The sequence below is a fragment of the Cataglyphis hispanica genome, chromosome 9 (genome assembly GCF_021464435.1).
Source record: "Cataglyphis hispanica isolate Lineage 1 chromosome 9, ULB_Chis1_1.0, whole genome shotgun sequence".
NCBI lineage: Eukaryota > Metazoa > Arthropoda > Insecta > Hymenoptera > Formicidae > Cataglyphis > Cataglyphis hispanica.
Window position 1 is genome coordinate 1,879,406 of NC_065962.1, and position 19,388 is coordinate 1,898,793.

The 19,388-nt window shown below is 40.0% G+C and overlaps 2 protein-coding genes across 2 annotated transcripts; one reads left to right on the top strand and one right to left on the bottom strand.

Annotated features, from left to right (window-relative positions):
* The first annotated feature begins 5,713 nt into the window (after nt 1–5,713).
* Nucleotides 5,714–6,984, top strand: LOC126851860 (piggyBac transposable element-derived protein 4-like). Its single transcript, XM_050596200.1, is given in 3 exon segments — nt 5,714–6,001; nt 6,004–6,277; nt 6,572–6,984. Coding segments are annotated over 3 exon segments (975 nt in total).
* Nucleotides 6,985–7,583: 599 nt separating this feature from the next.
* On the bottom strand, nt 7,584–7,937 carry LOC126851861 (uncharacterized). Its single transcript, XM_050596201.1, has one exon. It carries the CDS (start codon nt 7,935–7,937, stop codon nt 7,584–7,586), a length of 354 nt encoding a protein of 117 aa, XP_050452158.1.
* Nucleotides 7,938–19,388: the final 11,451 nt, after the last annotated feature.

Sequence of the window (19,388 nt, forward strand, 5' to 3'; positions counted from 1 at the left end):
GTAATCCGGCATGGTTACAAAGTACGGAGAAATTCAGAAAGATAAATTCACGTTACGTACACACTGCGACAGGTAGAAGAGATTTTCTATACATACATACAATAAACTATCAATAATATGATCAATTGATCAAGAAAAAAAACTGAGAAATTTATAATGATAAATTTCAAATTTTCAAAATTTCCAGAAATTATTAAAATTTAAGAAAACTTCTGATGATTCTGGGATTCTGAGATAGTAATTTTTTGAACCGGATTCTGAATTATTAACTTTGTCTTATTTTTCTCACACTTTGAAAATGAGGGTTAAAGTACAATTTAAGGTCACAAGGTGATGGTTTCCGATGACCTCGACAATTTTTATGGAGGTCAATCTTTCAATATATCGCTATCATGACAGAGATACCAGCCTAGGAAATACGAGAGAGATATTTGATCTTTAGGTGACCCCTAGAATCAATTTGACTGTTTACAACTCTAATGTAAAATTTTCCGTTCTTTCAAAATCCGGGGTCAAAAATAGGGGTTCCTATTTAAAAAACAAAAGTTGACCTTCAAATGACTTTGAAAATGACCTTTAATGTCAAATCCAAAATCACTATTAGATAGCCCCCTTTGTTCCCTACAACTTTTATCCGAGTCGTTTTCTTTCGGACGTTGATCCTGAAAAGTTATGAGGGTGGAATTTTAAAAATGGGTGAACCTGTATAATGTATTGTAAATGTTTGTAAATTTATACTACAAATACATAAACATTTACAACATAATATATATATATATATATATATATATATATATATATATATATATATATATAATGTATTTACACGCACACACACACACACACACACACACACACATACACACACACAAACATATATATATATATATATATTGTGACGTTGGCGTTCCAAGCGCGTCCATCGGATCTCTCACCGATCGCTGAGCGCGGTATACGCGCCCGCGCCAGTCGACAATCGCGAGTACCGAAATCTCCAGAGGGGCACTAATTGTTTGAATTAATTCCGCTATTTTAATCCCGTATTTTTTTCGTTTGACATTATGCTTGGGAGCCTCATCGGAAAAGGGAGGACGTGAGACAGTCAGAGGAAAGAAAAACAACCGCTGAATTTCAAGGAGCGCGTAAGATGTAAAGCGCGAGAGGACGAGGAGATCTTTGCGCAAGACTGTATGGGGATGTTGCCCCAAAGAGCCGCAAACGAACTTCGCCGCGGCCAGAGGTGGCAGATGAAAAAAAGACTGGAGAGCCGCCTTATTCCCGAGCGAGACACCCAGTCGGGATCTTTGGATGATTGCTTGGCGGGATTAGCGACAATATTTTCAGGATTCCGGAAATGCGTGCACCTCCGGTACGATCATGAGCGTGCCGCCCAGCGGCTGCCTAGCGCGTTATCACGCGATTAGTCGTGATAACACGCACTCCGATTGCACATACCCGATTGGCCCGGCGTTACCGATTCTAGATCGCGACGATCTAGGGTCAGAACTTGAGACGTATTTTTAAAAAGCAATTTTTCGAGAGGAACGAGCGAGCGAGCGGAGAGAAATCCCAGCCGAGAGCGAGCCAAGCAAGAATATTTGCGGCAGGATACCGAGGATGAGACCGAGCGAGGCGAAGGCTTCGAGACTCCCAGGAAAAGAGCTTCGGTTCCGATGAGATTATACCGCTATATAATAAGCCACGCGCGATCGCGATCGAAATCGGTCGTTTTGCCGTCGTGGCCGTAATTTTGTGCTATTTTCGCGTTCGAGCTCAGTTCGGAATTTTGGTGTTTATCGCGTCGTTATTAGCGTAATTTTGATTGCGACACGGCCACATCGGCAAGCGATTTAAACCCCGAAACATCTTAAGTATTGGTCTCGCGGATTAAAACATTATTGCGCGTTTAATACCGCAGTTATCGTCTCTCTGGTGATCTGAGGATCGGAAATATTGCATAATACATCGCGTAATTTCTCGCCCGTCTAAGTCGTATATGCGTGAGTTGTCTGTCGTTGAATGTAAGTGTGTTTCGCGATTATGTATTTCTTTTTAATTTGTTAACCGTCGAGTGTGATTGTGTCCCGTGCGGATATATTTCCTTTTATTTTTTTCGGTACCGTCGAATTATATGCTTTTGGAATGAATGAAATCGTATACTGTAAAAAAATTTTGTGTGAAATTACACCGATGATAATGGGTAATTTTGAGACCCACTATAATAGTTGTAAATTTTCATGCGTTTGTAAATTTGCAGTCTGCAAGTAAAATAAATTTCTTAATTTGTAATTAAACAAATTACAGAAGTAAATTTACAATATGTATTTAAAATTATAGAAATGGTAATCTAACAATACATTTTGTAATTGCATTATTAAACATTTATGTATTGAATTTACACAACAATATGTAAAATCATAGAATGGTAATGTAACAATACTTTTTGCAATTGTATTATTAAACATTGAAGTATGATATTAAATTCACATAACAGTATGTAAAATTACAAAATGATAATGTAACAATTTTTTTGTAATTGTATCATTAAACATTCAAGTATTAAATTTACACAATGGAGCGTAAAAACACAAAATGTTAATGTAATAATAGTTTACGCATTTGTATGTACAAATCAAAATAGGAAATTTCCGTTATATTAGTTATATTTAAGTTAATTTTGTAATAATGTTTTGCATGTTTGTGATATTACATTTTAAAATATTATTTTTTAAACAATTATTTAGGAAGATTAACTGGAAATAACACACAATATATATAATTGTGTGTGTGTTTCCAACTAATATTTCTGAATAATTGGTATAAAAATATAATACCGCATAAATACAATATATATATATATATATATATATATATGTTCAAAATCGAACTCAATACTTGCAATTGCAAAATACACTAAAACAGAAACCTTGCCACGCTTGGAACTTTGTGCCGCCACATTACTCGTACGCTCGTCGCTCACGTCCTGGGGTTTTCAAGGGTGCCTCTTCACCTCTGGTCCGACTCAATGGTGACCCTTGGATGGATCCTTGGAAGAACACCCGACCTCGTGAAAAATGTATGTGGGTACCAATCGAGTATCAAAAATCCAGACATCCTTGCCAGAGGCCACCTGACATCACATCCTCGGACGGGACAAGCCGGCCAACTGCGCTTCTCGAGGAGTATCATCACAAGGGTTGGTGAGCCATTTCCTTTGGTGGCAGGGCCCTGCCTGACTGCGGGACGAGAATCGTGACTGGGCGACTACTGGAAATTACCGCGTCGAGACCATGCTCCCGGAGCAACGGTCCAATGCTCACGCGGCCACTACTGAAAGAAGAAAGAAAGAAAGAAAGCTTTATTTATAAAACGCTCTGGGACAAAATCCCCTCAAGCGCCATAAATACATAAGAAAGTAAAAATACATCTAAAGTAACAATGTGTGCACAATGCTCTTAAACATGTAAAGAAATTTCTTATGTGTAAATGTGGTTTATGATCTACAATCTTAAGGATGCCAGAGAGAGCAATAGTATATTAAGCATTCAAGAAACATCCCTATTTATATCCCAATCATGAAAAGTCACAGTCGAGCAACTGCGAATACAACTTTTGTTTAAAATCCGCCAGTGTTGTCGCACTCCGAATAGACTGAGAGAGACCATTCCAAAACCTAGCCGATGTGAGTCTAAAAGACCGTTTATATAATTCAGTTCTACATTGTGGCAGAAATAGCATATCCCTCGGAGCCCTAGTGGCACGGTCCGATGTTGCGATCTTACAGTTGAAATTGAAGTGCAGAAGACTTGGCTGTTTAGTTTCTAATATCTTATACAACAGGCATCCAACAAAGTAAGCTCTTCTAGCATCGACTTTAAGCCAACGTAGCTTTACATAATAAGGTGTAATGTGCTCGTCAGTCCTTACGTTAAAGAAATCTGACACAAGCATTCACTGCTTTATGAAGTCTCAGACTTTGCTCGGTTGTCATGTCCGTATAAGCTGCACAGCAATAATCAACATGTGGATAGATCAGTGAAATGACGAGCTTAGATTTGAGTTTCCGGCAATAGGTGCCTGCAAAGTTTTAATTTATGTAGAGCGGAATGGATTCTGTTTGTTATATTAGTAACCTGCTTCTCCCAAGATAAAGTATTCATGATCGTGAAACCAAGATATTTAACAGATGTAGAATATTGAATCATGGACCCATTCACTCTTATCTCAGGAAGTGTACTCAGATCAATGGCTTTGACAAATCTCGATATTCTCATAATTATAGCCTGAGTTTTATCTGAGTTTAAGATGAGTCTGTTAGTACTAGACCAGACAAGAATAGCATCAATGTCCTCGTTGACCTTCCGGATAGTGTCAGATAAATCTCTTGGTTCACAATGGATGTAGGCTTGAAGATCGTCAGCATAAAAATTGTACTTGCAGTGCTTGACCACATGACTAAAAATAGCTAAATATAGAGTGAAAAGCAAGAGTCCCAACACAGAGCCTTGCGGCACCCCGACCCTGACGGGAGATGGACATGAGGATGTAACGATGCATCCCCCCATCGTTCCCGACACGTCGCCCGTCGGAAATCTGCCGCCCGGCGAACACCAGCCGGGCAGGGGCAGAGGCGCTTAGCGCCCTATTTTTAACACGTTGACCGCCGTGTCACCCGTATTCGGGTGACGTCAAAAATCCTGATTAGGCCGCGTCACCCGTACTCGGGTGACGCTTAAATCCTGTTTAGATCGCGTCACCCGAGTACGGGTGACGCTTATTTGAGTGCTTACAAGGTAGATTGGTAGGTATTTCGAAAGTTATTTCACAAAATATGAGACGATTGAATTGTCATAAACGTTTATTAACCCTTTCGCTACGGACACCGACTATAGTCGGCGGCCGCGCGAAGTGCTGTGTGTACGGATGCCGGTTATAGTCGGTGTCCGCGAGACGTGCTGTGTGTACGGGTGCCGACTATAATCGGCGTCCGCGAGGCCACCTACGCTGACCATTAGTAAAACAGAATCTACTATACCGGTAGAATATCTTTTGAATCTAATAGCTCGTACTGAACTAAATCCTGCATATTTTACATACGAAATAAGAATCTTCAATTTTTTTCTATTGGATGGTAAAGTATTTGTAAGGCACAAAACTATAATAGAAAACAAGGATTATAATATAAAGTATCTCTTGAGCCGATATTAAGTCGGACAAGATATAGATTGAAAAGATTATTGTCTGCTTTTACAGTTAAGATCAATTTTGAGGTTAGTAACGTTTATCTGAAAATTTTAATTGTAGGTTTGCGTAAAATTTGCTTTTTAATTTTTATTTGCATCCTTGTTAGAATGCCAGGACGGAGTTCAAAAAGCATACTATTTTTGAATGGATTAACCGACTCCGAAAATGGTTCCGAGAGTGAAAACGTAGATAATTTCACTCTGAACAAAAAAAGAAGATATATATGTAATACCTCAGACTCAGAAGTAGAAAACAATGAGAGAGACAATAACGACTATTGCGATTCGTGGACCACAAACACATTCATCCCCAAGATACATCCATTTACAGCAGAAAATACAGGAATTATAGCAAACATTAGCAGAACAGCGAAAATAATTGATTACTTTGAGCTCTTTGCTTCAGACGAGTTCGTGCAATACATTGTAAATGAAACAAATGACTATTGGTTAAAAAAAATAACAATAATATGGAAGATGGTGAAGCAACGACACTATCCGAAATATACCGCTTTTTTGCAGTGTCATTTCTAATGACACGCAATAAGAAGCTATCCCTAGGGGAATACTGGAGTGTAGACAAACTCCTACGTAGTGATATTTTTGGAGAGATTATGTCTAGAGACCGCTATTTTAAATTGCTATCGATGCTACATTTTAGCCAAGATATCAGATCTACCAATGATAAATTATATAAAATAAGGAACGTGGTCGATATGCTCCGAAATAATTTCAGCCAATCATTTTATCCTTACCTTGAGACTTGTGCATCGATGAAAGTTTACTTCTCTATAAGGGGAGACTTTCCTTCAAACAATATATTCCTTCAAAGAGAAGTAGATTTGGCATCAAGTCATTCATTCTTTGTGATTGCCGAACTGGTTTTGTACAAGACCTTATTATTTATGCCGGGTCATCGACTATGAGCAACAGCCAAAATAAGGAAATCGGCAAATCGGGAGCGATAGTAGAAACACTAATGGCGCCCTATCTAGGAAAAGGACACACAGTTTTTCTAGATAACTGGTATTCAAGCCCATCCTTGTTTAATTTATTGTATGATAATTATACAAATGCGTGCGGGACGGTAACAAAAAGACGACGAGGAATGCCAAAGATTACTGATATACTGAGAAAAGGAGAGGCATCTTCCCGTTCAACTAAAAATTTATTAGCTGTAAAATGGATGGATAAGAAAGAAGTTTATATGTTATCCACCATGCATACTTCAGAGTTTGCAACGGTTGTTAGGCGTGGAGGAAAGAAAATTCAAAAACCAGTATGCGTCTTAGATTACAATAATTGTATGGGTTCTGTCGACAAAGCAGACATGGTGATTAGCACTATAAATTCGACACGTAAATCTATGAAATGGTATCGTAAATATTTTTTCCATTTGCTGGACATATGCGTGTGGAATGCATACTGTCTATATAAACATAACACGCAACAACCGATATCTATAGCCAAATTTCACTTGGAATTAATCCGACAAATATTGCAAAAATATCATATGAACACTACTTATCATCATCAAAGAGGCAATAACAATCCATTACGGCTAATAGAACGGCATTTTCCCTCACTGTATAAACCACCAAGAAAAAACCGAAATAGAAGGTGCGTCGTTTGTACCGCAAACGACAAAAGACGCGAGACTCGATATGAATGTAAAGATTGTAATGTTGGTCTCTGTGTGGAACCTTGTTTTAGAATCTACCATACAGAGTTATATTACTAAGAATTATTGTATAATTTGATATCTAATTACCTTAACTGTATTTTTATTTATAATAATAGTAAAATTTGTTAATATGTAAATTTCTGAATACCCACAATATACTCATTTTTATGTTTTTCTATATAATATGACGAAACAGATGTTACATAACTCTTAAAAAAGTATACATACAAGACAATTCCAAAGTGCCATTGAAAGACGTAAGTGCGAACATCGAAGACTACCGATGCGCGATGTGCACACTGCGCGGCGTGGTGCCCCGTTCAGTGGCGCTACTCCCGCGGAACGGACTGCCGTAGCGAAAGGGTTAAAAAAAATTATTTCAATGGAATGTTTTAAAACAGTCCATACAAAGTTGAGGTTGATCAGGGCAATCTGGGCAAAAAGTTGTGGTTTTTTTAATATTTGCTCGTGCCTTTGATCGGTCCGTTGGAGTCTTTTATTTTTGTAGCATATTTTGCAAGCCCGTCTAATGCTTTGCCCAGAAGAATTTTTTCGGATGGCAATATTATGCTGACTACGTTGACTTGCAGATTTGGTTTCCTTATCAGTTAGTCCTAATAATTTCAGAGCTAATAACTCTCTAAATTTTCTAATATTTATATTTTTTTTGTTGCAATCTTGTAAACGACTGAAGCGTTTACAACTGTAACTCCCAGAAGAAGCTGAATACCAAGTTTTCGGTACCATTTCAGTCCTTTTCTCATTGTACTGGCATAAGACACCATCTGATCGGAATAATCTATGCCACACTTTCCTTTATTGTATGCAAGAACAGCTAGTGGTTTCAATTTTTCAGATGAATGTTGGCTTGTAGAAGCAGCATGAATGTGAGGAATGTTACTTGTACTCGGTACCATAATGGGAGCATGCTTTGTTGATAAAATTCTCACGTCCCGCGAATCTTTCCATTTGAGTACGACAATACCATTATTATCTTCTTTTGATACCATTTCCCCTTTTTTTAATTTGCAATGAAGAATATCTTTTGGGATAAATTTTTTGTTATTTTTAAGTGTTCCAACTATGAGTCTTTCGGTTCAGACATGATATAGCTAATTTATAGCTGGTATAAAAATTATCAATGTACAATGTTCGTCCTTGGTGGAAAAGTTTATTTGCAAGTTGTAGACATACGTTGTGTGCCAATCCCGTTTCTCTAATCCCGTCAGCAGACTTTCCAGAGTAAATTTTCATTGACCACGTATATCCTTCGCTTGAGCATAATTTAAATAATTTGATAATTAGATAATTTCGTATTTATGTGCTTTATTCGGTATATATTGTTTCAAAATGAGTCTTACGCGCCATGGAATCAACGTTTCGTCGATGACAATGTTTTCCCCAGGCGTGAACGTTTCTTGATATTTTTTCTGAAGTTTATCGAAAAGCTGAAGTATTTTTCCAAGTCGATTTTCAGGGGCAGTAGACATATTATCAGCAAAATGAAAGTTTCTAAGTAGTAATTCAAATCTGTTTCGTGACATAATAGTACGAGGTAAAGGAAAATTATATAATGGGCTTTTCGACCAATAATTAGATACAGGGTTTGCTTTTACAAACCCATCCACAACATCAATTCCAAAAATTTTTTTATTTCTTCAGAATTAGTGGGTGTCCATTTATGCATCCGTGAAGATGGGGTTAACTCAGATTTATTTAATTTTTGTTCGGCGTATCTATTTGTTTCTAATACAAGCAGGTTTATTACTTCGTCATCAACGAACAAAGCAAACGTAGGGATTGATATCGCTAGGTAATTCCCTAATAAGGCCACCTGTCCCAATAAAAGGAAAAATTTGTGCCGACAACTAAATTCGTTCCATTCACTAAATTGAATTGCACATTCTTCGGTATCAACGTTTCTTTTTTCCTTAATAATCAATTCTTGTAAAATATCAGAAATAGTATCTTCACGTTGAGAATCAGCGCATGTATCAGTATCCGAATCAGAATTTGACGTAATTCTATTTATATTTCTTTTTCTGAAAAATCTCGGCTGTTCTTCATCGCTAATATTCGAATTTTTGTAAGCTTCGTAACAGGTCTCTTCTTCACTGCTACATAATTTTCTAAGAGATAACTTTTCCATTTTTCTCTTTGACATCACAAAAAATTAGGGCAATAATTTTAACACACAAAAATTTTAACTATTCACCACTACTGAAAAATATTTGAAAACGAAGAAATAACTTTCAAATCTCACACATTTTCTTAGATACTTCGTTCTTGGAGAAAAATTTTCAACTAATGCCTATTACAAATTTTCCTCCCGTTCGCGACCGGATCGACGTGCTGGAGGCAGTGTCACTAAAAGACGTCTTTTCCATTCCGTGGCCAGATCTCTTGTGCCCACGTTATAACTCGGCTTATACATATTCCGAGTAATCGATAAAACAAGCGTAAGGCTCCTTGTCCTGCACTGAAGCCGCCTCGTACCGCATTTCAAACCGCTACCGAATCAAAGTCATGCCGATAGATAAAAGTAGCCGCTACCCCCGGCAATAATCTTAAGAAGCTTGCCGATGTTGTAGCGTTCAAACTTCAGTCTGAAGGGCGCCCTGTATAGCATAGTGCGTGGCCTGACGGAGATTTTCTTACAAAGTTGCGTGGCAGTCAACGTGTTAAAGTAATAACAAACACCAACGGTGTTTGTCGTAAACAGCCGATCGCCGAGCGGCGCCGAGCGTTTCCGGCGAACGCCGAACGCTCAACGCCAGAGGCTCCCGAACAGGTAGTCGAGAATTCTCGACGGAGGCTGCGAACACGTCAAGGCTCCGGTTTACTGTCTTTCGACGGTTTGGAGCGGTTTCTGGTATTGTCTCGTGCGTACTGCTCGAGCGGATTCAGTTGCCGGTCTGGTACAGATCTGTGATCTGTCGAGCTTTTTATACCCTTACGGATACGGAGCGGTTGCGACACCCGCGTCGTTTCCCCCACCCCGAGGGGGGTGTAAACGGCGCGGGTGTCGCAACCGCTCCGTATCCGTAAGGGTAAAAAGCTCGACAGATCACAGATCTGTACCAGACCGGCAACTGAATCCGCTCGAGCAGTACGCACGAGACAATACCAGAAACCGCTCCAAACCGTCGAAAGACAGTGAACCGGAGCCTTGACGTGTTCGCAGCCTCCGTCGAGAATTCTCGACTACCTGTTCTAGAGACGAATCTCGTCACAACACCTCCGTAAAGGACCTAGAGTGGACGAGTTCGCCGCTCTCCTTGAGTATTCTCGAGCCTTACGATCCGTACACCTGACCGTCCGAACTCCGCGCAACGACGCATCCCACGAACCTTTTCTGGGAACACGCGCCGCGTCACCGATACCGACGCATAGACCAACTGCAGGTCGCTACCCAGCAGTTCGCGCCGACCACCCGGTCACATATTGTACGCACCTTGCCGCGCATATCTGTAACGATATCACACCGCGAGATCGATAGTACTCTCATATACGTTCAACACGCGTCCGCCTTACCGCGCGCACCTCGCGCCTACAGGCACGCGCCCGTCTCACCGCACGCGCCCCGCACCTCGAGCCGGGCCCTTTAACGAGACGCGCAAGACACTGTCTAGACCGGCGTCACAACAGTGCGATATTATTGTATCGACTCGTATAAGATTGTAACAGCTGACCATTGCCATCGAGTGGCAAATAAACGACGTACTTTTTAACTCACGTCTTATAATTGTGTTTCAACCCCTTCACGAATCCTGATCCCGATTGCGCTGTCCGCGCACGCAAAACCGCTCGTGAAGCGGCCCGTTACAAGGTTGTACCCTCTATGCAATCTTTAACTGCCTGAGTCCGCTCAGTCAAGTAAGAGTGTATCCAACGCAGGACACTCTCAGAAAAGTTTAAGTTCTTCAATTTCTCGATTAGCAAAAAATGATCCACTCTTTCAAAAGCCTTCGAAAAATCGAAGAAAACAGACACAGTGACCATCCTTCGGTCAGCCGTATGTCTCACCTCGTCCGCATCCTAATCAGACAAGTTTGCGTAGAGTGGTTGTTCCGATAAGCAGACTGACATGAATCGTATAAGCCAGAGTCCTCAAGATAGACACGAATCTGGGCGCAAACCAATCGCTCCAACGCCTTCGACAAAGTAGGAAGTATAGATATTGGTCGATAATGTTGCATCAATGTAGGATTCTTGACTTTAGGTATCGGACAGATAAGAGCTGATTTCCACTTCACAAGGAACACACCATTCATCAAGAAGAAATTGAATAGATGCTCCAAAATAGGCAGTGTACAGTGGATTGTCAGTTTCAACAATCTCAAGGAGATGTCATCCCCACTCACCGCATTTGATTTGGCCCTAGAAATCACTCGTACGATATCCCGCGGCACTATATAATTCCAGTGGAAGCTCTTGTCATCAAAATCCCACTCAAGAATATCCCTCAGAGAGCCATCCTCCATAAAATCAGCATGTTCCGCATTATGTCCAAAGAATGCATTAAGCTCTTCAACAGAGTGCGAAAGACGCCCTCCTGTATCCCTTAATAAGACCCAAATGTCTCAACCTGCCCCAGACCTTAGATGCCTTCCTGATTGAAGATGTTGACATAATACTAACGCTTTGCAGAACGCACAAGATTTTGCGCCCTGTTGCGCAACTTTTTGTATCGATCATAATATACGTCTTTTTTATGCCTGCGCCACGTTCTTTTGGCCAGATCTCTATCGCGCATCACCATACGGATCCCATCAGTCAACCATGGAGCAGGCAAATTCCTGAAGTATCGTCGTTTCAAAGGAACATGCGCATTAAATATGTTGAGTAATTTAGTGCAAAAATATCAATCTTTTCATCTATGTTATCCGAGACCGACACATCAGTCCAGTCGATGTTACCAACATCAGACTGGAAGGATGCTGCGTCAAAGCCACTCCAATCCCTGCAAACTATAAGCTTCCCATGACGACGCTGAAGTTTAATCCCGTACCTTATAAAAATAAGATCATGTGCTGATAGAAATGCTACTCCATGCTGACCAAATTCCTTGAGCTTGTCCCTGTCATCGATAATGCACAGGTCTAACAGCGTGCTGGAGTACTGCTGAGGATGGATGCGAGGAACTCGAGATACTGAGGCGGTACTCGATTCTGCATCGGTTGCTGCGGGTCACCGCCTGTTGCCGGCTTCGACGCCTCAAGGCTGAACGAGAGAACGAGACGCCGGACGGTCCGGTCTTCCGGCATTGCCTCGGAGCCTCCGAAATCGAGGAGGCGCGCTCCGGATGGGTCCGAGCCATTCAAGCTGAAAAAAATTCAAACCGGAATTAGCGGCCATCACGAAGGACAGACCTTTGCCCTCACGCGTACTTACTAATTTGACTCCTTTCAGAGACGCACAAGGAATCCTTAGAATTGGCTGCCGAATCAAGCACGCCCTCTTCTCAATGCGAAGCACCCAGTCATATTGCCGGGGGAGTCAACTTTTACTCGGCTCGTCATTGAAGCTTGCCATCGTCGAACCTTACACGGAGGGATGCAGCTGACTCATGGCTCCCTCCGCCAAGAGTTCTGGATCCCACGCAGGCGGGCGCTCGTCAAGAGCTGCATCCACCGTTGTTTGGTGTTCCTGCGATGGCGGGCGGCAACTCTGTAGCCGCTCATGGGAGACCTGTCACGACCGCGGGTGACACCAGCCAGCTCCTGCGCACCGGAGTCGACTACGCTGGACCGATATGACTCCAAACTTCCAAGCGACGCGGACAGCTGCAAAGGCATTCCTGGTAATCTTTGTCTGCCTCATAACCCGCGCCGTCCACCCTTGATGTCGACTCCGATTACACTGCTGACGCCTTCCTGACCGCTCTGCGCCGGTTCATCGCACGCCATGGGCTATGTCGAGCCCTTTAGCGATCGCGGCACTAACTTTGTGGGCGCGGATGCCCAACTAAGAGCAATGTTTGCTGCCAGCGGCCAGGAAGGACAGCGCATCGCAAAGCATCTCGCCGACGAAAGGATTAAATGGCATTTCTATCCTTCGATGACGCCCAACTTCGGTGGTGGCATCCGTCAAGGCCACCAAGCATCACCTCCGTCGTGCCGTCGGCGACACGAGGTTGATGTACGAGGAGATGGCCACTCTCCTAGCACAAGTCGAATCGTGCCTTGATTCGCGGCCATTGCAGATGCTGTCCGATGACCCGGAAAATCTCGTCTCGTTGACACCGGGACACTTCCTCATCGGTTCGGCGCTCAACGCTGTTCCAGAACCGTCACTCGCTGAGGAGAACTCGACACGATTGTCTCGATGGCAACTCTTGCAACAGCTTCGGGATTATTTCCGGTGGTCACGAGAATATCTCAACTCCCTGGCCCACCGACCTAAGTGGCACAAAGTCGACGAGGAAGTTCGCGTAGGCAGATTGTGCCTCCTGCGAGGCGAAACCACTCCGCTGAACAAGTGGCCACTCGCAAGAATCGAACGCGTGCATCCCGGCGAGGACGGGATCGTACGTGTCGTCACCGTGCGTACAGCGATCTCGAACTTCACGCGGCCGCTCACCAAACTCATCCTTCTTCCGGACAGCGCGGCCCAGGAGGCCGCAAGAGGATGACTAAACCTCACATTCTTCACTTCACTAGACACTTACATTGAACACTGTTCGCTCCACTCCACAATACACTCATACGAAAACTAGAAGAACGAGACGCTACATGACCGGGGCACCGAAGATTCTCGTTATCACGGCGCTACACGCGTACTAATGCGACACTGATTTACGCGTGGTAAACTGGATCTGTGAATGGAATGCGCATTCCATCGCGACCAACCGCGCCCCGCCGCCTCTCGCCCAGCTCCTCGCGCCTCGGGATCAGGCGACAAAAATACTGCCGGCACGCGCTAACTCGCGAAAGATATAGGCTCCTCGCAGGTAAATTTTGTATGTTGCCTCATACAAAGCGGGCGGAATGTTTGAAATCGAACTCAATACTCGCAATTGCAAGCAACTAACTGCGCGAATTCTCGGCGCCGCGATAATGCGCGGCTCAAGTGCGCTTTAAATTTTGCGCGTTTACTGCCGGCCTAAAGAGAGCACCTATTAGATCGCGATATGTCAGTCTCGCATAACAAATCACGAGAGGCCCCGCGGCATCGATAGTATCGCTGCGGGCCTCGCAGCGGTACCCGAGAAAGACAAAAATATAACATTTTTAGTTCAATCATCGCAAATCATTGTTATAGTCGACCCGATCGTTTGAAAAACCGCCCCTCAAGAGTTCAAGAACTTTTCGAATTCAGTGCTGTATATAAGTTGCCCTCTCGGGCAACCGCCGCTCGCACTCAATCGAGATTCTTTCGTGAAAGTGTGAATTTTTGTACGGAGACATTCGCTTTGTAAAGTTAAAAGAGCTCGCTTTTCTTTACACACCATCACTTGTGGTTCGCGAATTTACGCGTTTTTGAGAGTATTCGCTTGCGAATATTCACTACAAATTCCTTCCGTCGCTCGCGGAACTATCCGTCACTCGCGGAATCCTCCGTCGCTCGCGGAGCTTCCCGTCGCTCTCGGAAATTGTACTGTTTAATTATTAATTAGACTCGATTAACGCTTGTAACTATTTATTATTGTTAATACAGACTTTTGTGGCTCATAGTTCTATATATTAATTTCACTGTTTCCTGACTCGTCACTTTCATTCGCGCACAATATATATATATATATATATATATACATAAATTATAATAATTATTATTTAATATTAATTTGTTTTTATTAATTATGTGTATGTTATATATTATATTCTTTTACGTGATATATATATATATATATACATAAATTATAATTATTATTATTTAATATTAATTTGTTTTTATTTATTATGTGTATGTTATATATTATATTCTTTTACGTGAGAGAAAATAGACGAGCCAAGCTGTTAAACGTATGATTCTCGAGGCCTTAGCTATAGCTCAGGGAAGAAAAAGAATGATTATATATCTATAATAGATCCGTGGAATTAAACAAAAATATAACAGATTTATTAATTTTGATTGAGTTAGTCCGGGTGGATTGACAATAATATGCGGTGAACCGCGCGGGTGACGATAAAACGCGGCAGCGAGAATGAATAATAGAGACATTTTTGCTCCGCAGAAATTGTAACGCTCGTATTTAAAGATCGGTCGGGCCTTTGCCCAAGGGAAATTACACAGGGTCGATCGTCCTCTTAGCTAGATAATATTTCGCTCTTATAAAAACACGTTTCACTATAGCGGATATCAGTGCCAGTCTGATCCGGGATCGTCGCGATCTAGAATCAGTAATGCTGGGCCAGCCGGGGATGCGCAATCGGAGTCCGTGTTATCGCGACCAATCGTGTGAAAATGTGCTAAGCAGCCGCCGAGCGGAATGCTCATGATCATACCGGAGGCGCGCGCATCCCTGAGATCGCGATCGATATTGTCGCTAATCCCGTTTTAAGGGATCATCCAAAGATCTCGACTAGATGTCTCTCTCGGTAATAGGGCGGCAGTCCTCTCCATTATTTTCTTCACACGGCACATCTGGCTGCTGCGAAATTCGTTTGCGGCCCTTTGGTGTGACCCATACAATCCTGCTTTCTGGCGCGAAGATCTTACGCCCTCTGGCGCCTCGTGTCTTACGCGCTCCTTGAAATGTGGTGTGTTTTCCTTCCTCAGACTGTCTCACGTCCTCCCGAAGGTCCTCCCTTGTCTTCAAAGTTGTCTTATATTATTTTCTTCCCAGCCGCTTCCTCTCTCTTCCTCTCTCTTCCGAAACTTCCAAGCATAACGTTAAACGAAAAGAATACAGAATTAAAATAATGGAATTAAGTCAAACAATTAACGCTCCTTTGGAGATTTCGGTACAGCTCTCGCGATTTTCGACTGGCGTGGGCGTATCTCGTGCTCAGCGATCGGAGAGAGATCCGGCAAACGCGCGCGAAACGGCAACGTCACAAATGTTAAAATGTTTATATTTTCTCTTTCAGTTTTAGGCAAGGGGCCGATATCCATAGCTATCGAATGAAGATTCTGATGTGTCTGTAATTATAATAGATTGTTTTTTTTGCACGTACAAGCTTTTTCAATTGGTATTGTAAACATTGTTGTATGTATTGTTGAACACCTGCTTTTAAATTTTTTCAGTAATAATTATGTTTGATTCTGTTATATATTTTTGTAACTCCACGGTGTCCTCCCATTGGTAAACAATACATTTCACTAATAATAATGGAACGTAAATCTTTAGGTGGATATTTAATTAGTCCGTGACAAATAATTATTTTAATTGGAGAGTCGGAAAGTATTAATTGCAAATGTGATTTAATATCATTTCATGGAACATACATTATTATTGAATTCTGTTAGGTTAGTATTTGCAATACTAAAGTTTTCTAATTTTAAGTCTTCGGTTATATTCCGTAAATCTGCAAAGAGTTTTTATACTTTTTATAGTTTTTATACTTTTTATAGTTTTTAGACTTTTAATAGTTTTATTAAGAGTAGCCGTACGGCCTTCTCTAATGTGTTGTTCTTCACTAATGGAAGACTATATGATAATGGTTTTTATGTTTTATTGCTTTAGTCTGTCTGTCTGTAGCATAAGAAATCCTAAGTTCGATAGTTTTTTTCTCTCGAAAAGTTTTTGTGAGTTGAAATCTAAAGGTTTTCCCTGAGTGTCAACGAAATATGCCACGTTATCTTTGCGTAAAAATAATAATTCTCGAGAGTCTATAATGTTATTTTTTATTATTTGCGTTTTGTTTTTCTCGATTTTAAATTTTTATTAATAATATCTTCTTCGTCATTCTCTTCGTCGCTGTCTTTATCGATATCAGAGGTTTTATCTGGTGGATTATATTCAATTTCTTCAATACTTTCATCACTGTTAAATTCATTAATTGTTTTATTCTATTTATATATTTTATTTTGTTGTTTGACTCCTGATTTGTATTTTGTTTTGTTTAGGAATATCGTGTATTAAAGCTTCTTCTGTAATTTGTAAATTAGGTAGTTTGTTTAATTCTTCAGACATAAACGAAAGATTATCATTTTCAAGTAGATTTTCAGATATTATATTATTTCCTCGGCTTCTACGATATCTGAGAGATGTAGATGAAAATCATCACTTTTCAATACAATAATAATTGCTACAGATTTCCACATCGCCCATGAGGTACTATTGTTAATGTTTTTTTGAAATGGTTTCTCTAGCAGGCTTATTAATAGGTTTACTAATTATAATTATATTGCAATCGTTCTATATTATAATTATAATTGTAAAGCGGGTTAAGAGAAAATATTGAAAGTATCACAAAAATATGTAAATTATATAAACGAAATATATAATATAATATATTGATTTAATAATTTAATGTAAAAACAATAATATTTTATATCAATGAAATATAAAACGTTAAAGAAAAAATTCTAATTTTGAGACTTTTCACGGTGTTTTCAAAAAATATTATCTTATCATTATATTTAGACATTGGACGCTCCTGAGACATAGCATCGCCGTCCTTAGGTACTCGTATCTGGCGATTCGTTGCTAACGCGCGAGCGAGGAGTGGGGGGCAATAAGCCACGGAATCCGGCTGAAATGTGCAAGTAAAACTCAGCACTGCTTTAGAATCTTCTTTCTTAGACATGATCCATATGGAGTGTTATATGGAGATTATGAGTGTTTTATAATCCCTCCTTCCAGGAGTTTCTTTTACTTATCTTTATTTCTTCCTTGTGAATTTGCGGAAATCTATACTGGCGGATGTTTATTGGTTGGTCATCCGTGTTATTAAGGTTGTTATTCGATATTGTAATACATGTGTTGCTGTTAATTTTTCTCCAAGAATATGAAATCGATCTTGGCTTCTCATTATTAATTTAGTAATACTTTCTTTTTCTGTTTTATTTGTTTTTTCTGTTGTATTGTTTTATAAATGTTTTAATCGTAATGATTATTTCAGAGAATCGATTCTTCTTATTTTCTTCATAGATTATTAGACAATTATTTATATTGTAATTTTCAACTTGTCGGTTATTTTTATATCTTATTCATCTTTTTCGCATAAATTTTTCTAAAATTTTTTGAGATTTTCACTAAAGATGTAAAGATTTTTGAAGACGGCTTATTTTTATTTTTAAGATTTCGTAAGTTTAAATTTTCAATATTCATATTATATTTGTATGCCTTTTCAAGATTCTTCATTGGAACATGAGATGTTTTTAATTCATTACCATTTTCTATTGTAAACAAGCCAACCTTAGGAAATTTAATATCCAGGGAGATTAATCTTCTTTTCTTTTTACTGCCGCCTGCTGCTGCCAACCGCAAGTTAGGAAAAAACGGAGGAAGTATGCATTTCACCGAGCTTGGATCGGATGCTTCCTTACTTCTCAATAACTACAGCATAGTTTGATATTATCTTTTGCTCATAAGTTTCTTATTAATCAAAGATGGTTTGAAGTGTATAATTACTATTATTTATGCTATTAATTAAAAGTGAAATAACAATATCGTCTACCCGTCATCTCATTGGCTGCCGACTATATCTAAGAAGCAAAATGTTTCACCTGTTACGTCCGGTAGACTTCATGAATGTTTCTTTTTTTATATATATATTAATATATAAATTATTGCGTCCAAGAGACTGCATGATTGTTTTCTTTCATCGAAAATTCGTTAATGACATAAGATTTGTTAGTGACATAAATTACGTTCTAAGAAATAATCTACGTCCGACAGAAAGAATAAACAGGCGAAGTCTGAAAAGCGAGACTGTGTAATCTCGCTGTCGAAAGTCAAGTATAAAAACAGATCCATAAATTTAAACATTATAACTCACTCTAAAGGCTCGGAATTTTTAAACAAAAAAATACAGATAGTCAAGCACTAGAAATTTTAAACCATGACAAACAGACAGCGAGATACTCGAGCTCGAGTTAGGATATCAGACCTAAGAATTTTAAACAAAAAATAAACAGAGCACAAAAACAATGATCCACTGATGATCAAAAAATTAAAAATACACCGTCTTCTAAAACTTTCACTGCCCTATTGCACAAATCTCAAGAAATTATAGATAAATTTATGCAAAAACATGGATCAAAGCATAAGAAAAAACAACAAAATAACATTGAATCTTATAACTGCCTAACAATCTCCGAAGAAAAGGAGGAAAACCGACTCACAAAAATCATAAAATTATTACGATTAGAACATTTGTGTGTTACGGAACAGAAAAGTATATTAAAATTAATAACAAACAGCCAGGACCGATTTCACATTCCGGGAGAAAAATTAACCGCGACTCACGTATTACAACATCAAATATCCACTACAGACGATCAACCGCTTAATATTCGCCAATACAGATTTCCGCAAATACATAAGGAAGAGATAAATAGACAGGTAGAAG

What these genes read in the sequence shown, in the direction of transcription:
- LOC126851861 (XM_050596201.1), bottom strand. Translation starts at nt 7,937, where the DNA reads ATGGTATCAAAAGAAGATAATAATGGTATTGTCGTACTCAAATGGAAA.